The 18019-nt window shown below is 51.9% G+C and overlaps 1 protein-coding gene across 1 annotated transcript in view; it reads left to right on the forward strand.

The window, feature by feature from the left end:
- Positions 1-7479: 7479 nt before the first annotated feature.
- Positions 7480-18019, forward strand: part of LOC144724936 (CUB and sushi domain-containing protein 1-like) — a 684194-nt gene continuing 673654 nt past the window's right edge. Inside the window, exon 1 of the mRNA XM_078604260.1 lies at positions 7480-8212. Within this exon, the coding sequence (XP_078460386.1) occupies positions 7480-8212 (733 nt within the window). The remainder of the gene's footprint in view (positions 8213-18019) is intronic.

The raw sequence follows: 18019 nt of genomic DNA on the forward strand, positions 1-18019 counted from the left end.
AGAGTGCAGAGCCACATTAAATACGCACTACAATTACAATAGCTTAAAGCGATTTAAAGCATGTTTTATTTTCAAAATGGAAATATGGTTTGGGAGAGGGGCGGGGCAGAGTTTTGTGACGTCATATGAGGTTGGGGAGTCTGACTTTTTGTGACGCCGTGTGACGAGGGGGGGGGGGGGTCAAAATCGTTCAAAATCGCGTGACGTCATTTATGGACGGCCCCCAACCAGCACAGGGGACCCACCACAAGTTACGCGTCAGTGTGGGCAACCAACGGCACGGCACTGGCCAATCCCAAGTCCTACTCGTGGAGTAATACAACACATTCCTGCGGAGGGAGCTGGTAGGAACGTTGGGTTGCTCGGTCAATGGCCAGGGTCAACGGCGGCGTGGTGTATTCCGCAAATATGCCCGACTGTGAGGGCGGGCACAAGCCAGCGTGAGTAGGTTAAACGTTGAGTTTTATAAGGGCACCACGGGGTGACCAGCCCCTCCCGACCCAGCCCAACCCCTCCCACCCCCCACCCAGCCCCACCTTCCCCACCCAGCCCCTCCCACCCTCCCCACCCTGCCCTCCCCACCCTCCCCACCTAGCCCCACCTTCCCCACCCAGCCCCTGCCCACCCACCCTCCCCACCCAGCCCCTCCCTCCCCACCCAGCCCCTCGGACGGACGGACACAATAATCCCCTGTGGGCTGGTGTAACCAGGAGGTTCCTACCAGTACTATCAGAATCGGAATCTTTATTTGTACTGGAGGAATCCGATGAGCTACGAAGATTGTTTTTTGTTTCTTATTTCATCACAGATGTCCAGTAGTTTCGCGTTTGTCCTGTGGTTGGTCCAGTCGCACCTGACACTCGCTCGCAGAGCTGTAGATTAATGCTGGAATATTCGGGCGCTAATGAACGTCGCTCTTCACCTCGGGGATCTGGTGAGACAGAGAGTAGCAATAGCCAACACGTATATACCAAAACACAAATGCAACATTGCTACGCAAGAAACTTAATGGATAGAACATCAACAACCAGCCACTGATAAGATAGCTCCAAGTGGACATGAAAGCAATCACGATTATACTAATCACCATTAATGAGCACACAGACGTATCCGTGTGCGTTGTGACCAACGGCATCTAGCGGATTATTTTTTTTTTACGTGGAAAGATGTCGAAAACAAAAACTCAGTGACAACCAACTCGGATACACACAGCAGCCAATGTTTGGGATCACGGTGACCTTGACTCAAAATAAGCTGATATTAATTAAGCAAAGCGAGAACCATTGAAAATTACACCCATTCAACAGCCAAGAATGTCTCAGGGAAAGCCAGCGCAACGGTGGAGTGAGGAGGCAGGGTCTTCAAATCAGCAACACGTACACAGGTTTCGCTGAAACAAAAGTGCAACGGCTTTTCGTCAATCCACTGGCTGACAAAGGGCATCAACCACCACGTGTTGTCAGAAACAGCTGGGATTGTTTGTATCTTTTTGTTGGTGTTATTGTTTCGTTTTTACCACGCTGTTCGATGCTGGTTGGTGAAGGTGGCGACCAGGGCCGGTTGGGGGAGACATTGCCCTCGACCCGAGTCTCCGAGAATGGAGATTCGGGTCGCTGGGTCCATAGCTGGAGGCGCTCACCACTTGGCGTCAGCCGCTCCACACCTGATTACAATGCACATATTCGATTTAAACTCGTAATGAAGTAGTAACTATTGGGCGTTGTGTTTACGTGACAAATCCCTTACTAATTGGCCGTGTCGGGTGGCGGACGGTTTAGACAACATTTATACTTACGCGATCTAACCCCCAAAAAACATTTATTATGAATAATATTGGTCGCGAAAGCCTCCGTGTTAGACCGATTGAAACTGTCCACAGAAACGTCCAAACACCCTGGTAGTTCGTTGAGGACTTGATATGCGATGTTGCGTGCAAAAAGCCGTCGTGTGTCATTGGCGTTTCTGCCCTGGCAAAACGTGGCATTTGCCTGTTAAAAAAAGAGACAAATTGTTTCGTCGAAAGAGTCAATTCACTTATAACGTATAGTACTCCACGAAATAATTAAAACCTCTCTAGCGAGTTTCAGTACGCAGTGGCCATTGTCACTCTGCGGGTCACGTGCAGATGCCCGATGTTGTTTTATTAATTTCCCAGAAATTGTTCTCATTTACTAATTCCTATTTATGAAAAAAAGAACTGATCCACATACCACACTGCAATTGAATGCTTGACTTTTGCATATTTGTGTTTTACCGGGGGAACACTGATTTGTCATGGTACAAAGGATTTTTTTTTACGTTTCCTCACAAATAAATCAATATATCCAAATCAGCGCAAGCCCCCCCCCCCCATAAGCCACGACGAGGCTTCTGTGTGGCCACCCTGACTCCCTATCCCTCCCCGCTAACTGACGCCCCCTCTGAAAACAGACGCCGTTCCTCCCTCCAGCAGCGTTGCCGAGACTCTGATGCACCCTCTTCATCTCCTTATCTCTCTCCTGGCCCTCTGGCTCAAAGTTTCTCCGCTCCCTTTCAAGCCTTTCCCTCTGATTTTCCATTTCTTTCTCTTCTCTTTGCCCTTCTGTTTCATTTTTCCATTCATTACACCCTCGCGTGTACGTATGCATGTTGAACTTCTTTCGCACCGTACGTATTGAACCGTGATAATCGGAGGTGTGGGGGAAGGACAAAACGATAGACACAAAAAGCAGTTCTAGAGAAATCAATTTTAAAAGCGAATCTGAACGCGCTCAATGCAGTGACGGTCTCTGTTCGATCGCCAGTAGCCAAAAGCCGCTGCGGCAGCGGCCGGAGTTGGCGTGATGGTTTATGCCTCTTGGCGAGATCGGCAAGGTTCATTTGTGGCAAGCACTTTGTGTGTAATGAGTGCGACCTCGTAATGCATTCGTTTGGCAAGCAGAAGCCTTGTTCCTGTTCCCTTTCCTGTCCTGTGCCATGGGTAAAAAAGTGTTCTGATTTACATAACACTTTTTACGCATTATATATGTTTAGATTTTGGAAGGTAAGTACTTAAACAATCATGAAGTAGTCTTAATTTACAGTGTCAATTTAGTGGTGTAACTACCACGTTACTATGGCAGAGACAAGTCTATCTACAGCACAATGATGTAATACAACATGCATTATTTAGTTTATTTTATGTAAATTAATATAGCTCCTTGTTCCAATCTCGGACGATGATGATGAGGCCGAGTTCATCTCCCTGTTGCTAAAATGAGTTCCACCTTGTGGAAGCAGTACCTGTCCTCAGGGCCGGATTAAGGCATGGGCTGCACCCCAGGTGCCGCCAGAGATTAAGTGAAAAGTTATTTCACTCGTGAATGCTGAATTTTATTTGTTGTTAGCCTTGTAAAAATAAATTGTATTTTTTAAAACTTTTTTTCCTTTTTAATATATTACTGGGGGGCCTCACACAGTATCTGTCGCCCAGGAGCCTACACGATCTTAATCCGGCCCTGCCTGTCCTATGAAAATACTGGTCCCTAACAGAGTAATGTGGAATTTCCATCACTGTCGCAGGGCTGCACAAAGCAGAACGGCAGCTGGTGTCACCTCAATTTGAACGCGACTTGAGTCAAGTCCTGTACTCATGAACTAATTAGCGGACACTGCAATGTGTAGGTTCATTAAAACACGTGCTCTTGGTATCATAATTAAATTCCAGTTGTTTAAATGATAACCCTTTCCCGCGGCAAACGATGGGAATTGTGTGTTATATCTTATTGCGGATAATCCGACGTAACATGCACGGGGTGGCGCTACAAGACCGTTTAGTGACGAACGCTCAACTCGTGCCACAGAGACCGTGGAAGTGAACGATTGGGCTCGAAGGCATATCGCCCCCCCCACCCACCCCCCTTTTGGATGTTTAAATCAATGGAGCCATGCGATTGCGTGCCCGTACATAGCAGGCGCGGTTCGTGACGCCAGGGATGAACGAGTCCAGGCCATCAGGGCGTGGTGACGGCGCACTTTAGTAATCCAGCGATCGCGATGTCTGTGAGCATCAAAACCCCACACTGGGCCTGCGATGTGGCAGGCCTGGAAGGCGATGATGGCACGGCATTGGGGGGTTGCTGAAACGAACCGAGATATATCCTGGCGTGGCAAGCAAACGCATCGATAAATACTCGACGAGGAATTGAGTATTTTACCAGAGCAGGGCCCTCCTCAAAGATAACGGAGCACTTGAAAGCTCAGTGAGACATTGCCCATTGATAAAAGTACGGAAATGTAAAAAACTAAAACGATACACCGTGCGTGTTTGGAAATTAACTGTGCACGGAAATATATACAGGGGCTAATGACCAAGGCAATCCGTATGCTATGAAGTGGGCATTGAAGATCAATGCAGTTAAAGTGTTTGATGGAACAAATGAGCAATTTGGATAATACGCAGTTTGGATATCAGCTCGTGATGAGTTATCAGTTGCAAAAAGAGTTGTTGACCTGATTGAACTCTCGCCTGGTTACGTGACACGATCTATTTATCATTATTATTGGTCCGTGTTCAGATGCAGTCACCTACACCCGTATCACATTAATGTGCTTCAATTATGGCTGACGATAATGTAATTGGTTGTCGCTGCAATGTCTACCTGGTTCAGAGCTAATGAGTCAAGATTGTTTGCGAACGCGTGCGATAACAATGCACCTTAGCCGGCCGATTCAGCATGCAGTGCGGTACGGGGTGATAACGCATTTCGAGCTCGTTTGATTATACTCGTGGAAACGTAGAGAGTTGCTCTCCATTGGCCCTACGAAATTGCCATCATCATCGTCAAGAGAAGCAAAGCTGTTTTAACCTCCCGAACGGCAGTCCCATTATAAGCGCATAACGCGCGGAATAATGGAACGCCGTGCGTTTTCCTTTTCAATTGGCGAATGGGGGTCGAGCGGTGGGCGAAGTGGTTAACGCAAAATGCGATTAAACGACCCGGCGTCCCATGAATTTGATTCCAGGCCACGGCCGAACATCGGTGGCTGTTGGTAAACCTGGGCCACCACCTTCACCCCAACTCGTGCCGACAGGCTCGGCGTGGTGAAGTATGGTCAAGTATGGTCAAGTATGGTCAAGTATGGTCAAGTATGGTCAAGTATAGTGAAACAAAGCAACGACGATTACCGCGGCACGGCTGGGAGTTCGTCCAGCGATCGTTTGACAACGGGCGGTGGGAATTCTTACGTCTAACTCTTCGTCGCTGCTTTGTTTACGGCACACTTATGCACGTGATTATACGTGGCATGGACAAGCAATTTTAGGTCTTGGAGCAGTGATCTTAATTGCAAGGCTCGCGGGCCACTGATGGCCCTTTGGTGGCCTTGAGTGCGGCAACAGATTTGAAACATCACCGTGCTGCTGTCAAGCCCCAATGGTTTAAAATATGTGGCGGCCCTCACACACTAATGTAGACGAAAGTGGCCCCCCCTCTGATGAACTCTGATGGACTTAGACCCAAGTACAGTATATGAGTACGTAGCAGCTCTTAAGCCAAGAGTATATGAACTCAGCACCCACGTTTAAGACCGTCAGCGAGCAACTATAAGGTGCTGTAAATAATGGAGTTGGGGGGGGGGGGCGGTCAGGATCAAGGACGCCCGAACGCCTTTGTCTTCCTGGTCTTGATATTGACAATTCCAGGTACTCATTTTGGGCTGAGTCGATCAAGGTGAGGGTCGGGTCAGCTTGAAATGATTTCCATGTCATAGGCACACGCACACAGAAACAAAATCCACAACTGTTACAATCTGAGTACAACGTTTCGCCAGTAATTACAACTAGCATCATCAGGCGCATAGCCAGACATATATACAACACACCTGTGTGCTGAACTAGTAATGAATTGGCATGTTCTACTAACGTGTCAAACCTTACCAATTGGTTGTGTCGGGTGGTCGCGGGCTTAACGACACATTTAGATTTACGCCATCTAACCTCCCCCCCCCAAAAAAAAATAAACCACCCCCCCAACCCCCCCCCCCCTGTATTATGGATGATATTGGTCGCGAAAGCCTACGTGTTAAATTGACATTCTCATTTGTTCGTACTCACACACACACACCAATCTATACGCGGTCACGGCCGTGCTAATTCCGCACATTCCCGAAATTGGCATTCATCACACCGGGATACGCACACTCACAGACTAGATCATTCAGAGACGCATAGAACTGCCTTTGTGTTGTCTGTTGTCCTTCCCCCGCACCTCTGATTCGCACGGTTGGCTACGTGTCGTGCGAAAGAAGTTCAACGTACATACACATTTACACAACACCTACAAAATATGCAGATCCCCCGTTAAGCCTTAACAGGCAGTTTTGTGAGCGAGCAGCAGCTAAGAAGGCTGGATAGTCACACGAGGGAGTGGGTTGGCCAGCACAACGCCCGACCGCCTTTGTCTACCCACATCGTACCAGGTACTCGTTTGAGGCTGAGTCGATCTAGGGGAGGCCCAGAACCGGTGCAGATTATCATCACTGGTGTTGACCGTGAGCGGGAATCGAACTAAGGTAGCCGTGTTCATAGCGCAGCGCGCTAATCACTGCGCCACCACTCCTCACATACACAAATAGTACACAAGACAATATCCCCGTGTAGCCGTTACAGACGTATGTGACGAGAGCTGTTAGCGAGCACCTCAGGGCCAGCGAGGCACACGAGGTGATGGGTGGCCAGCACCATGCCGGGCAGCCTTTGTCTCACCATACTACTGCAGGTTTACATGAATCAGGTTCTTGTTTTAACACCGCTGAGTTCATCTCGGGGAGTCCCGGGGTCGTGTCCAGGTATCCACTCGCCACAGGATGCAAGCCGTGAACGGGTATCGAACTCATCGCGTGCGGCTGAATTCATAGCGCTGTGGGCTCACCGCCGTCCCCCGTATTCGATGCCAACTCGCGTGCGGTCATTGCGTACCACTCAAACCCCCCCACACAGCAAAGACCCCCGCGTCTCGCCTTGACAGGCGTTTGGGACAAGCGCTGTTAGCGAGCGCCTATAAAGGCCGAAACGGCACACGAGGGGGGGGGAGGTGAGTGGCCAGAACCACGGCCGACCGCCTTTGTCTCCCTGCTGGCGATATTTGAACATTGATTTTGAGGCTGAGTCGACCTAGGGGAGGCCCAGCAACGTCGTGAGCTGGAATCGAACTCGTGTCGTCTGGGGTTTGTAGCGCGGCGCGCTGGGCTCTACACCAGCGCTCCCCGCCACGCAGCCGAACACACCACACACACAGCCCCCTCGCCACAAGCTCTGCCAGCGCCCCCCACCACCCATCCACAACTCTCTCCTCCCCCCTCTCCTCCTCATCGCAATGGTTCGTCCCATCATCCCCTTGCTGCACACAGGCGGGTTCTTCAGGAGGGGAGACACTCTCCGCTTGGCGTGCGTCCTGAGCGAACGGCCGAGGGAACTCCTCCTCCTCCCTTCCCTCCTCCTCCTCTCCTCATCACCAGCACATGAGCCACACGAGCCTGGAGCAAGGGCTCGCTGCCTATGGACGCTCTTTCAGCGCCAACACGAATGCGACGACTGCGACGACGACGATGATCACTGTGATGATGATGATGGTGGTGGTGACGATGATTATCGTCTTAAAGCGTTGCGTGGAGCGGGCTGCACGGACGAGGTCGCTGAAGAGAAGGATGAGACATCGTCACCTGCACAATTTCTGCCCAACGCAAACGCACCCCGGGCAGGCAACGACGGGAGCCCGGCTTCCACTTCTAGCGGAGATCGCCAGCGGCAGTAGCCACAGCAGCGGCTGCAGCAGCAGCAGTAATCTTATTCGTAGTAAGAGTAGTAATAGCGGCAGCAGGAGTAATGATATTGGCGGTGTAGGTGGGGACCTGAGGTTCGTCAAGCGCCGGCGAATGCACGCCTCGACCGCCCTGCACAGATCCTCACACCTCACCGCCGTCGTCATCCCGGGGGCTCTTACCGATGCGCCGTGGATGATGAGCATGATGATGGTGGTGATGATGAGGATGATGATGATGGTGGTGGCGGTGATGACGGGTAGCACCACGAAGAGTGACACATCATTGGTGTCCCATCACACGAGGAAGCAACAACAGCAACAGCAGCAGCGGCGTCGGCGGCAGCAGCATATCAACTCTGTATTGATGAGGGACGGACACGGTCTCATAGGAGCCTTCGTGTGCCTCCTCTTCATATCGGCACCGGCGCTCGGTAAGCGAGTGATTGAGATGCGCATTCGCAGGGTTGGTGCCTTGTTGTTGGGTCGCGCGAGAATAACCACGCGCAAGTGACACGGGGACGCATCTGTATTAGTTGCGAGGCACTTTCACGTCCGCGTACGTCTTGTGTGCGTTGATCCGCGCGGTGCGTTCATGGCTTGCTTCGATACCCGGTCACGGCTATTGACAGCGGCACGCGGTATCTGAAGCTGTTCCCACTCAAAAAGTCGTGCACGATTGGCTGACTATACGTTGGTGTGGGCACATGTGAAAAAGAGCTTTACAGCTAATCGGATTCCTCCGGTACGATTACATATTCTTCTGTGATAGAGACAACATGATGATGATGACTCCAAAGGCGATCCAGCCTTAAATTAGTACCAGGTCCAAGTGTGCGAGCTTTATAGCACGGAGAGACAAAGGCGTCCGGGCGTGGTGCCGGCTTTAGTAGCCAGCTGCTAGGAAACAGAGATTTCTATGGGAGACGAAGAGGCTTTGTATTGTTTTGTGTTTGAGCTTGTGTCTGTATGTATGTTGACCTTCTTTCGCACCGTACGTAACCAACCGTGTTCATCGGAGGTGCGGACGTATGTGTGTCTGTATGTATGAATGTGTGTCTGTATGTATGTATGTGTGCGCTCCTGGCCTTCATAGGTGTTCGCTAACAGCACTTCCCCCAATTATGTCGTCTGTTAAAGGCTATATGGGGGATCTTTGTCTTTTTGTTTGTTTCGGCGAGTTAGTACGAGGGAGTGGTGGCGCAGTGGTTAACGCGCTGCGCTACGAACCCAGCGATCCAAGATTGATTCCTACTCACGACCAACATCGTTGACGATTATCTGAACCGATCCTGGGATTCCCCTAGGTCGACTCAGCCTCAATTATTGAGTGCCCCGTGTGATTAGTAAACATCGCCGCTCAGGAATAAAACGCATCCGGGCGTGGTGCTGGCCACCCACCCCCTCGTGTGCCGTGCCGGCTTTCATAGGTGCTCGCTAACAGCACTTGCCCCAACAGTCTGTTAAAGGCTACGCGGGGGATCTTTGTCTCTGTGTGCTCGTGCTGGTGCACGCTGTGGAATGCGCAATAGCCCGCGCGCTCTGTTCCCACGGGCTGCGATCGGCAGGCGATGTCTTGGAGCTCCGGGCGATGCGAGGTGCGTGCGTGTTTATGAAAGTTCAACACGCATGTGCGCGCGCGTGTGCACACGCGCATAGCCTTACACAAGTACACGCAAAGACAGCGGTCCCCCCTGCCCCCCCACGTAGACTGTTAACAGCACGTTGGGGTCGGTCAACGTCTGTGAGCGAGCGACCTATTATGGGGCCGGAATGGCGCACGAAGGTGATGGGTTGCCGTCTTTGTCTCCCCCGAGCGGCGATGTTGACACACCTTTGCCAAGTAGTCGGTTGAGTCGAGCCACACGGACACACGCGCAGACGATGCACGTGAAGTGCGCTCCGCACACTTCACGTGTGCACACGACGGTAATGACACGGGTGCGCGCCTTGCTCGACAGCCCTGTGAGGCAGTGGTGGCCATTCCACATTGCTACGGCGGGGCCCCGGTTAAAAAAAGAAAGAAAAACACACAGCCGCTATGAATATCGCATGGCGCGTGTTGCGCATTGCACAGGCACGAGCCGATGCGCGCGTTGTGCGTGAATGAATTGACATGTTCGTGTCATTTAGACGGCATCCACAGTGCGGATATACCGTTTGAGAATGCTTACTGCTTTTAATAATTGATCTAATTGGCCATTGCTATATCCGCATCTCTTTTAACGAGGTCTCTGTAGACAAAATAGACACTTAAATGTCAATCGACACCCAGATGGGTGCTAATTAAATGACGTTTCATTGTAATCGCATCATTAAAAACGTGTGTATGTGTGTAGACACACACGCCTGTTATATTTTGTACGCAAGTTCACATTGTAATGTGATACGTACACTAGGATGTGAGCTTTCCGTATTCGCTTGCTCTTGCCTACCTGTTACCGTACCCGATGGCGTAGGCACAGGTGCGCAGCGCAGTTTGCTTATTGCGCTACGACTACTACACGTGCGCCAGTGTGTGTGTGTGTCGTTATAAAGTGATTGTCTCATCATCGGCATGTTTGAAAGTGACCGCTCTGTATTGACCGAAGACGTCTGACATGTGCCACGCTCTTGTAGCGACGCACAAGACACCGGATATTTGGATATATTTGCGGCATGGGGCATTGCGATGGAGCCCATAAGCCAGGTGCGATCTCACCGACCTAACTCACGTCGTGTGATGCGGACCCATACGCGGTACGAATAGAGAGAGATTGAGAGGAGCGGTGGCGACAGTGCTTGCGAGCGCATCGCGAATATGAACCCTCGGCAGATCGCGAGTTGAATTGCCAGGCACGGATTTTAGCGTTGGTGGAAAGTCATCGGAACACCGCTCTCGGTGCCTCGCATATAGGCTGGGGATACAAAGACGGCCGGGCGTGGTGCTGTCCAAACAAAGATCCCCCTTATAGCCTTAGCAGGCTGTTGGAGCCAGTCCTGTTAGCGATGCACATATGAAGGCCGGCATGGGAAACACAAGTGTGGTTGGGCAACACCACGCCTGGCCGCCTTTGTCTCCCCAGTGGTGATGTTTACCACACACCGCACCAGGTACTCATTTGAGGCTGAGTCGACCTAGGGGAGACCCAGGACCTCGTTCAGATAATCGTCACTGATGGTCTTGGCCGTGAGCGGGAATCGAACTCGGGTCGCCGGGTTCGTAGCGCAGCGTAGCGCTGACCGCTCCACCACCGCTGTTCACACTCAGCACCCATCCCTTGGTCTTCATTGCTACTCGCCAACGGCGCGCACGCTTGCAGCAAAAATCTGCGCGGCTTAAACATGGGGTGAGTAGGGGGGGGGGGTCTCTGTCTTGTTTCTCTATACAGGCGAGGCTGGTGTACACCACGCACCGTTCTGATCAGAATCAGAATCTGTATTGACACCCGAGGAAGCGGGTGCGCTTTTAAAGGTTTTTTTCAATCTCACAGATGTCCACTTAGGGGCGGATCAAAACGTTCCAACGGCGAACAGTAACACAGACACGATAGGACTGCGAGGTGCATCGGTCAGATAGCCTCTTCACTCGCGAACTCCGTGTTCGACGATTCTCGCTCAAAAAAAATCATCTCGGAGCTCATCGAAGAGAACGAAACTCATGGCCACCGGTTATCTGCACGGGGCAAATCAACGAAAGGAATGTACCGATGCCTGTTTTTGGTTTGTTTTTGCTCTGAATTATAGACGACGTCCCTCCTGTCCGAGCGCGCAGTTGGGGTTACACGCAGCAGCGAGCGATCCCCCATTGATCAAAAGCCCCTAAGAGCCATTGGCTCCGTGATGAATGGAGCAGACACGGGAGATGTCTCCGCGTTTAGCACCCCACCCCCCCCCCCCCCGCAGTGTATAGAGTAGCAGCCCCGCACCGCAATGTTGTTAGTTCATAGACTCGAGCACACACCATCATCACCACCATCACCATCATCATCACCACCACCACCATCATCACCACCACCATCATCATCACCACCACCATCATCACCACCACCACCACCATCATCATCATCACCACCACCATCACCACCATCATCATGATCATGCACCGACAACACGGAACGAGACGGTGCCGCAACCACAGCCGGATTCGTTCATGAGTACCGTGCGCCAACATTACAGCTTGGGACTTTGAACTTGACGTGGTCTTAAAGCGATGTGAATGTTTGGCTGTGAATAATAAATGTGCGTGTCGGGGAGGGGGGGCGGTAGTGTCACGGTTGGCGCACTGCGCTACGTGCCCAGCGAACCGAGTTCGATTCGAGCTCACGACCAATAACAGTGAGGAATAGCGGGACCGGTCATGAGCCTCGCCTAGATCGACTCAGCCTTAAACGTGAACGCTGATGGGAAGTGTGAACATCAGCACTCGGGAGACAAAGGCTGCCGCGCGTGATCCTTGCATCCCACTCCTTTGCGTGCCCTGCCGGGCTCAACAGTTGTTTGCTAACAGCACTCGTCCAAACATTATCTGTTAAAAGGCTATGTAGGGGGGGAGGGGGTCTGCCTTGTTATCCACGCGCGCGTGTGAAATGCACGCGCTATACTGGGTGTTGGCGCAGTGGAGTTCGCAGACCGCGATACGAACTCGGTGATCTGAGTTCTCATATCGGGCCACGGATCTCGCGTCGGCGGCGAGTGCCATGCGAATCGCTTCTGGGTCTCCCCCTAGATCGGCCTCGCACGAGAAACCACCGTCAACTATCGATCAAGGTGCCGGCTCGAACGGGTTCTCGCTGAGAGCACGTGGGGGCTCCCCAAACAATAAACGCGACTCGGACGGCGACGCAAGCTCGGCGGTTAGCGCGCGGATAGCAACGGCCCGCCCTGATTAATACAGCCGGGGCTTTTCGTAAACGAACAAAAAAAACCCCGCGCCATCTGCTTAATTGGGAGTTCAAATTGTCACGCGACGTATTTGCAGGAGCAGGCTATTGTGCGCCCGGCTTTATGGTCTAAATGTTGCAGCAAATGCCTCAAATAGAATTATATACGGTATCAATGTAATATTTCCCTATGCTGGTAGGGACAGCTGCCACTGGGGGGGCCCTAGGCGAGACCACGTAGCAATCTGTTGGCAGACGACAGCGCTTGGGCAATGGCTGGCACTGGTCGCTGGCCTCCTCCCAATGTGTGCCTTTGGTTTCCTGCCCTGACGCGCGAGATAAGGCGAATGGGTCCCCCTCTCGAGAGGAGTCACCGTGCTGATGTTCCGATGCCATCATTACCCAGGTCATCCGTGCCCGATGGGGACTGTCCTTGTCTCTTGAGGTCTCACCTCGTCAGAGAAAACAAACTTGAAACGTGATTATATTGGACGTGTCTTTGTGAGCGTGGCTGTATGAGCGCACGTGAGCGCGTGTGCTGATGGGTATTTAGTCTCGTATATCGAGGTAATGAGGAATACCTTGGCTGCTCGTTTAAAGGGGGGCACTACACACTTATGCGTCGAGTATACAAAGACAATCCGCCGCTTTACTGGGAGTCAAGCGAGCACTGGGCAGAGATCATCTTCGTTGACGGATCTGATCCGTGGTAGAAAATCCACGCTCTCGAGGCGGGGAACATTCAAACCATGAATGGATCACCTGTTGACTTCCACGCACCAAGCGGTGCAGCCCCATCAGGCGATACTTATTTTACTCACCCCGGTGGGATGATGCTGATGATGATTTGCATGCCACTGAGTCGGTCCCTGAACTCCATTGGAACTCGTGGTCTCGAGGTTTGAAGCCAAGCTGCTGCTGCGACACGGGGCAGCCGCGATGGCCAAATGTTAGTTACCTAGCCAGGTTCGATCCCGACCCAGGCGCCTGTATATTTGGAGTTTGCGTGTTCTCCCCGTGGTCGCGTGGATTTGTCTCCGGGTCCTCCGGTTTTCCCTCCTCACTTCGAATCAACGTGGCGTTTCGAGTTATTTGGGGCTCTACGTTTCCACGTGATAAGCCACTTTGTTGAGCTATCATTTGTGATTGCCAGATCTTTTCCGAGAAAGATCTATATAGCTCAGTGGGCCTTACCTGCTAAACCAAATGAAAGAAGCCGCTATAAATCCCAGCCATACATTGGTACAGAGACAGAACTGAACAAAGCATCTCTCCCTCCCACGAAAAAATCGTGCGACAGTATCCATTTTAGCGGCCCTGGGAAGATGATTGTCTGAGACACCTCCAATCCCATGAAACTGAAAGTTGGCAGCACCTCATTACCGTATTAACATAGCCGGAATGATAATAGTTGTTACGAGGTCAGGGAGAGGAATTCCACGTGGGAATTCCACACGACTACAGCGGGGTGAGTCTATCCACAGGGCGACCAATGTGTAACAGTATGCGGGCTCTAATAGTCGAGTCCGAGACAGTCTGCACTGTAGCAATATCTCAGCTTGGTTGAAACTCGGATTTAAAGTAAGGATCAGGCGCCGCCAGTGACCATCAAGCACCATGGTACGAGACCAGTAGTGGAAATTCCACCTTCCTATTACAGGAACTGGTCAGTCCACCGAGGCAGCCAGCCAATTGTCAGTGATGTATAATATGTAAGTCACAGGTCCGCCCAGGGTGCTGTTGCGTGCTTGCGCTCTGTACCACGGGGGGGGGGGGGGGGGGGGGCGGTGGCGCAGTGGGTTAGCGGACCCGGCCACACGAGTTCACTGCCCGCTCACGAGCAAGAACAGTGTCGAATATCTGAGTCGGTCCAGGGACTCCCCTAGGTCGACTCAGCCTTAAAAGGAGTACACAGCGCTGCGCGTCAGCATCAGCAACGGGGAGACAAAGGCGGCCGGCCGTGTGCTGTTAACCACCGCCCCACTCACTCGCGAGCCGTGGCCGCTTATACGCACGAGGGGTGCTCGCTAACGGCGCCTGCCCCCGACGCTGTTGAAGGCTAGACGGGGGATCTCTGTCTTTGCTCTGTGCCGTGGAGGCTTCGGGCGGTGCCGGGCGGAGAGCGCACGGGAGGCGCTCTCCGCTGTGTCCGCGCCTCGGAATAAACTTCCTCGGCACGTCCGCTCCGAGTGAAATACGAGACAAATGGCCCATTATGCAGGCGGGCCACTCGCATGCGACGCGATCGCTTGTGTGCCCCTGCGACTGTGCGCGCGCGTCAATGCACGCGTGCGTGTGTGTGTGTCTGTGCGTGGTGGGTCAACGTGGTGGAGCGGTGGCGTAGCGGTTAGCGCTATTCACGTGGCCACCGGAGTTAGATTCCCGCTCACGGCCAACACCGGTGACGATTATCTGAACCGTGCCTGGGCTTTCCAGAGGTCGACTCAGCCTCACAATGACTACCTGGTGCGGTGTGTTCTAAACATCGCCAGTAGGAAGGCAAAGGCGGGCGGGTGTGGTGCTGGCCACCCACCCCCTCGTGTGCCGTTCCGGCCATCATAGGTGCTCGATTACAGCACTTGCCCCGACAGTCTGTTAAGGCTACACGGGGATCTTTGTATTTGTGTGTCAATGTGTTGTGGGGAGCGGTAGTGCAGCGGTGTCCGCCCTGCGCTACAAAACCCGGCGACCCGAGTTCGATTCCTGCTAACAGCTGATTATCTGAACCGATCCTGGACCTCCCCTAGGACGACTCAGTCTCAAATGAGTACCTGCTGTGGTGTGTAAACATCACCACTGGGGATACAAAGGGGGTTCAGCGTGGTGCTGGCCACCCACCCCTTTGACCACCATTCATAGGTGCTCGCGAACAGCACTTGCCCCACACGTTTACTCAGCCTGTACGGGGGACCTTTGTTTTGTGTGTCAAACTGATTCCATGTGCACTCTCTTGATGCCTCTGAGTGTGATTGTCTATCGTACTGTTTGTGTGTCGATATTAGTGTACGGTACGCGATTTTGCGCTAATTTAGGATTGTTTGTAAATTATATCTTAAATTTCCTTTTGTCCGTTAAAAAATAAGATTCATGTTACTGTATTTACTTTACAGTAACAGGAACACGTGTTGAATTCTCAGTGTGTTCTCACCTAAATAGATGTTATGACAGACTGTGTATCTGCGTGTGATTGAATGTCTGTGAATGCATAGCTTTGTGAATGCGTTACGGGGGTGACTTGTATTTGCAGTGGAAAGCGCACGACGCTGAGAACCCGGCGACCCAAGTTCAATTTCGGCTCACGACCAAATATTAGTGGCGAATATCTGAGGTTATGAGTGTCCCCGAGGTCGAGGCAGTCTTAAATGAGTGCCTGCTGCGGTTTGTAAACATCAGCGATGGGGGAGACAAAGGCGGCCAGGCGTGGTGCTGGCCCCCAACCCTTCGTGTTCCGTTCCATCCTTCAAAGGTGCTCGCCAACAACACTTTCCCCGACAGCCTGGCATTGGCTATACGGGTGATCATCTTTTATCTGATTACGGTGTTTGTGTGGATGTGACCGTGTTCGCAAGTGGTGTGGCGGTGCGAGTGTGTTGCCAAAGCGTGGGCGCAACACAGGACACCGCGCGTACGCGGACGTGTTTGCATCTCGAGTTTTATTCCCAGCAGCGGCTACTGTCAGTGGCGTGTGACGTCTCAGCATGTTTTCGTGCCATGTCGGTCAATTTGAGCCCTAGCATTGGTCGTGCTTTGTCAACATCGGCCATTTGGGCAGACAAAGGTGAGCTGAGCCTGCGATGCCAGCCCTTAAGGGATGCTCGCAAAAATAGCACGTGTCCCAGTAATTCAGTACAGCGAAGTGGGGAGACCTTGATATGCGCGCGCGCGACCATCACTACGCTGCTGTGTGTGACAGAGTGTGTCAGACTGACGGTGTGAGTGAGCGAGTGTGGGCTGATTTGTGTGGGTGAGGGGGGGGGGGCGAGACAGTGGTGTGTGTGTGCACAAACCACTGAGCTGGACACAAGACAAACACAAACCGTGGCTTGCTGAAGATCATCCTGGCGTGGGGATGTACAATCGGGCGTGCCACCGTGGCGAGATGTTAACTACTTCGCCTGGTATGCAGGAGGTCGTGGGTTCGATCCCGATGCTGACGTCTGCTGTATATTTGGCGTTTGCGGTGTCTCTCTCCCCATGGTTGAGTGGATTTTTATTCCGGTCGTCAGGTTTTCTTCTCCACATTCAGAAACACGCGTTTAGAGATATGGGGCTGCGATACATTTCCACGTGATAAGCCGCTTCGTTGAGCTATCATTTGTGGCCTCGTCTCTTCTGAAAACAGAGCTGCATAGCTCAGTGGGCCTTACCTGGTAAAAATGAAATAAAAAAAATAGTTTTAATTGAGTTAGGGGTAGGAATATGGTTTAACCATGGTTAACGGAATGCATGTAGGGTTGTTGATGTGACGAGTGTTCGTGTGAAGTACTGTATTCGTAGCAGTGCAAGTTGCATCGAGCATATCGGCACAAGGCAGGGAGGAAAGTAGAAACAACAAGTGACGAAATGTGCAGTGGACACCTACAGGCTACCTGCCGATGGACCATTGTGATGATGATGATGATGAAGGTGCATAAGTTTAAGTTGATGTTGTCGAATCCAGGTGCTTACTCGAGAGATCAGGATAGTCTCATTGGCAAGAGGTGACCTAGTGACACAAATGATGCTGTTATTAGGGAATTAATTTCAACCCTAACGATTTTAGCGGTCGTCTGCCGATGTTTGAACCCATACGTCGCCTAATGATTTCAAAGGCTAATTGTACCGCTTTGCAAAAAAATAAACATTCGGGGCAAACAAAACGAATCAGTGCAATTTTTGTTTTGGAAATTCGCATGTGGGGGAAAAAAATGGGTAGCGTTCCACATTAATTCAGTGGGGCTTGGCAAACGAGTAGGGCTACTCAGCGGATGCTATATATTTCACGGCAGAATAGGGGGAGACATTTGGAAATTCTGAATTGTTTATGGTACGACGGGTACTGCATTGCAGCTGTCACGAGCAAGAGGGGGTTGCGACTGATGGGGCACGTGTGCAGGGTGATGGAGCGTCAGTCTACCAAGACGGGCATTGGAGGGCAACCCTCACCGTCGCCACCCTCCCCCACCCCCCAAGTGCCAGCGACCAAGGGGAAGACCTGCAGCCACGTGGTGGTAGACTTTGAGGGCAGAGCCTGGAGGTGCGGGCCTGTCGACTGTGTCCGTGTCATTTTGACAGAAGCGCTAGAGAGGTGGCGAGGTGTGGTGGTCAACGGCGGCACTGGCCGTGATGGCATCCGAAATATCGATGAAGCCTCGACGGCGGATCTGAACAAAAACTGAA

The sequence above is a fragment of the Lampetra planeri genome, chromosome 22 (assembly GCF_965212315.1).
Source record: "Lampetra planeri chromosome 22, kcLamPlan1.2.h2, whole genome shotgun sequence".
NCBI classification, from domain to species: domain Eukaryota; kingdom Metazoa; phylum Chordata; class Hyperoartia; order Petromyzontiformes; family Petromyzontidae; genus Lampetra; species Lampetra planeri.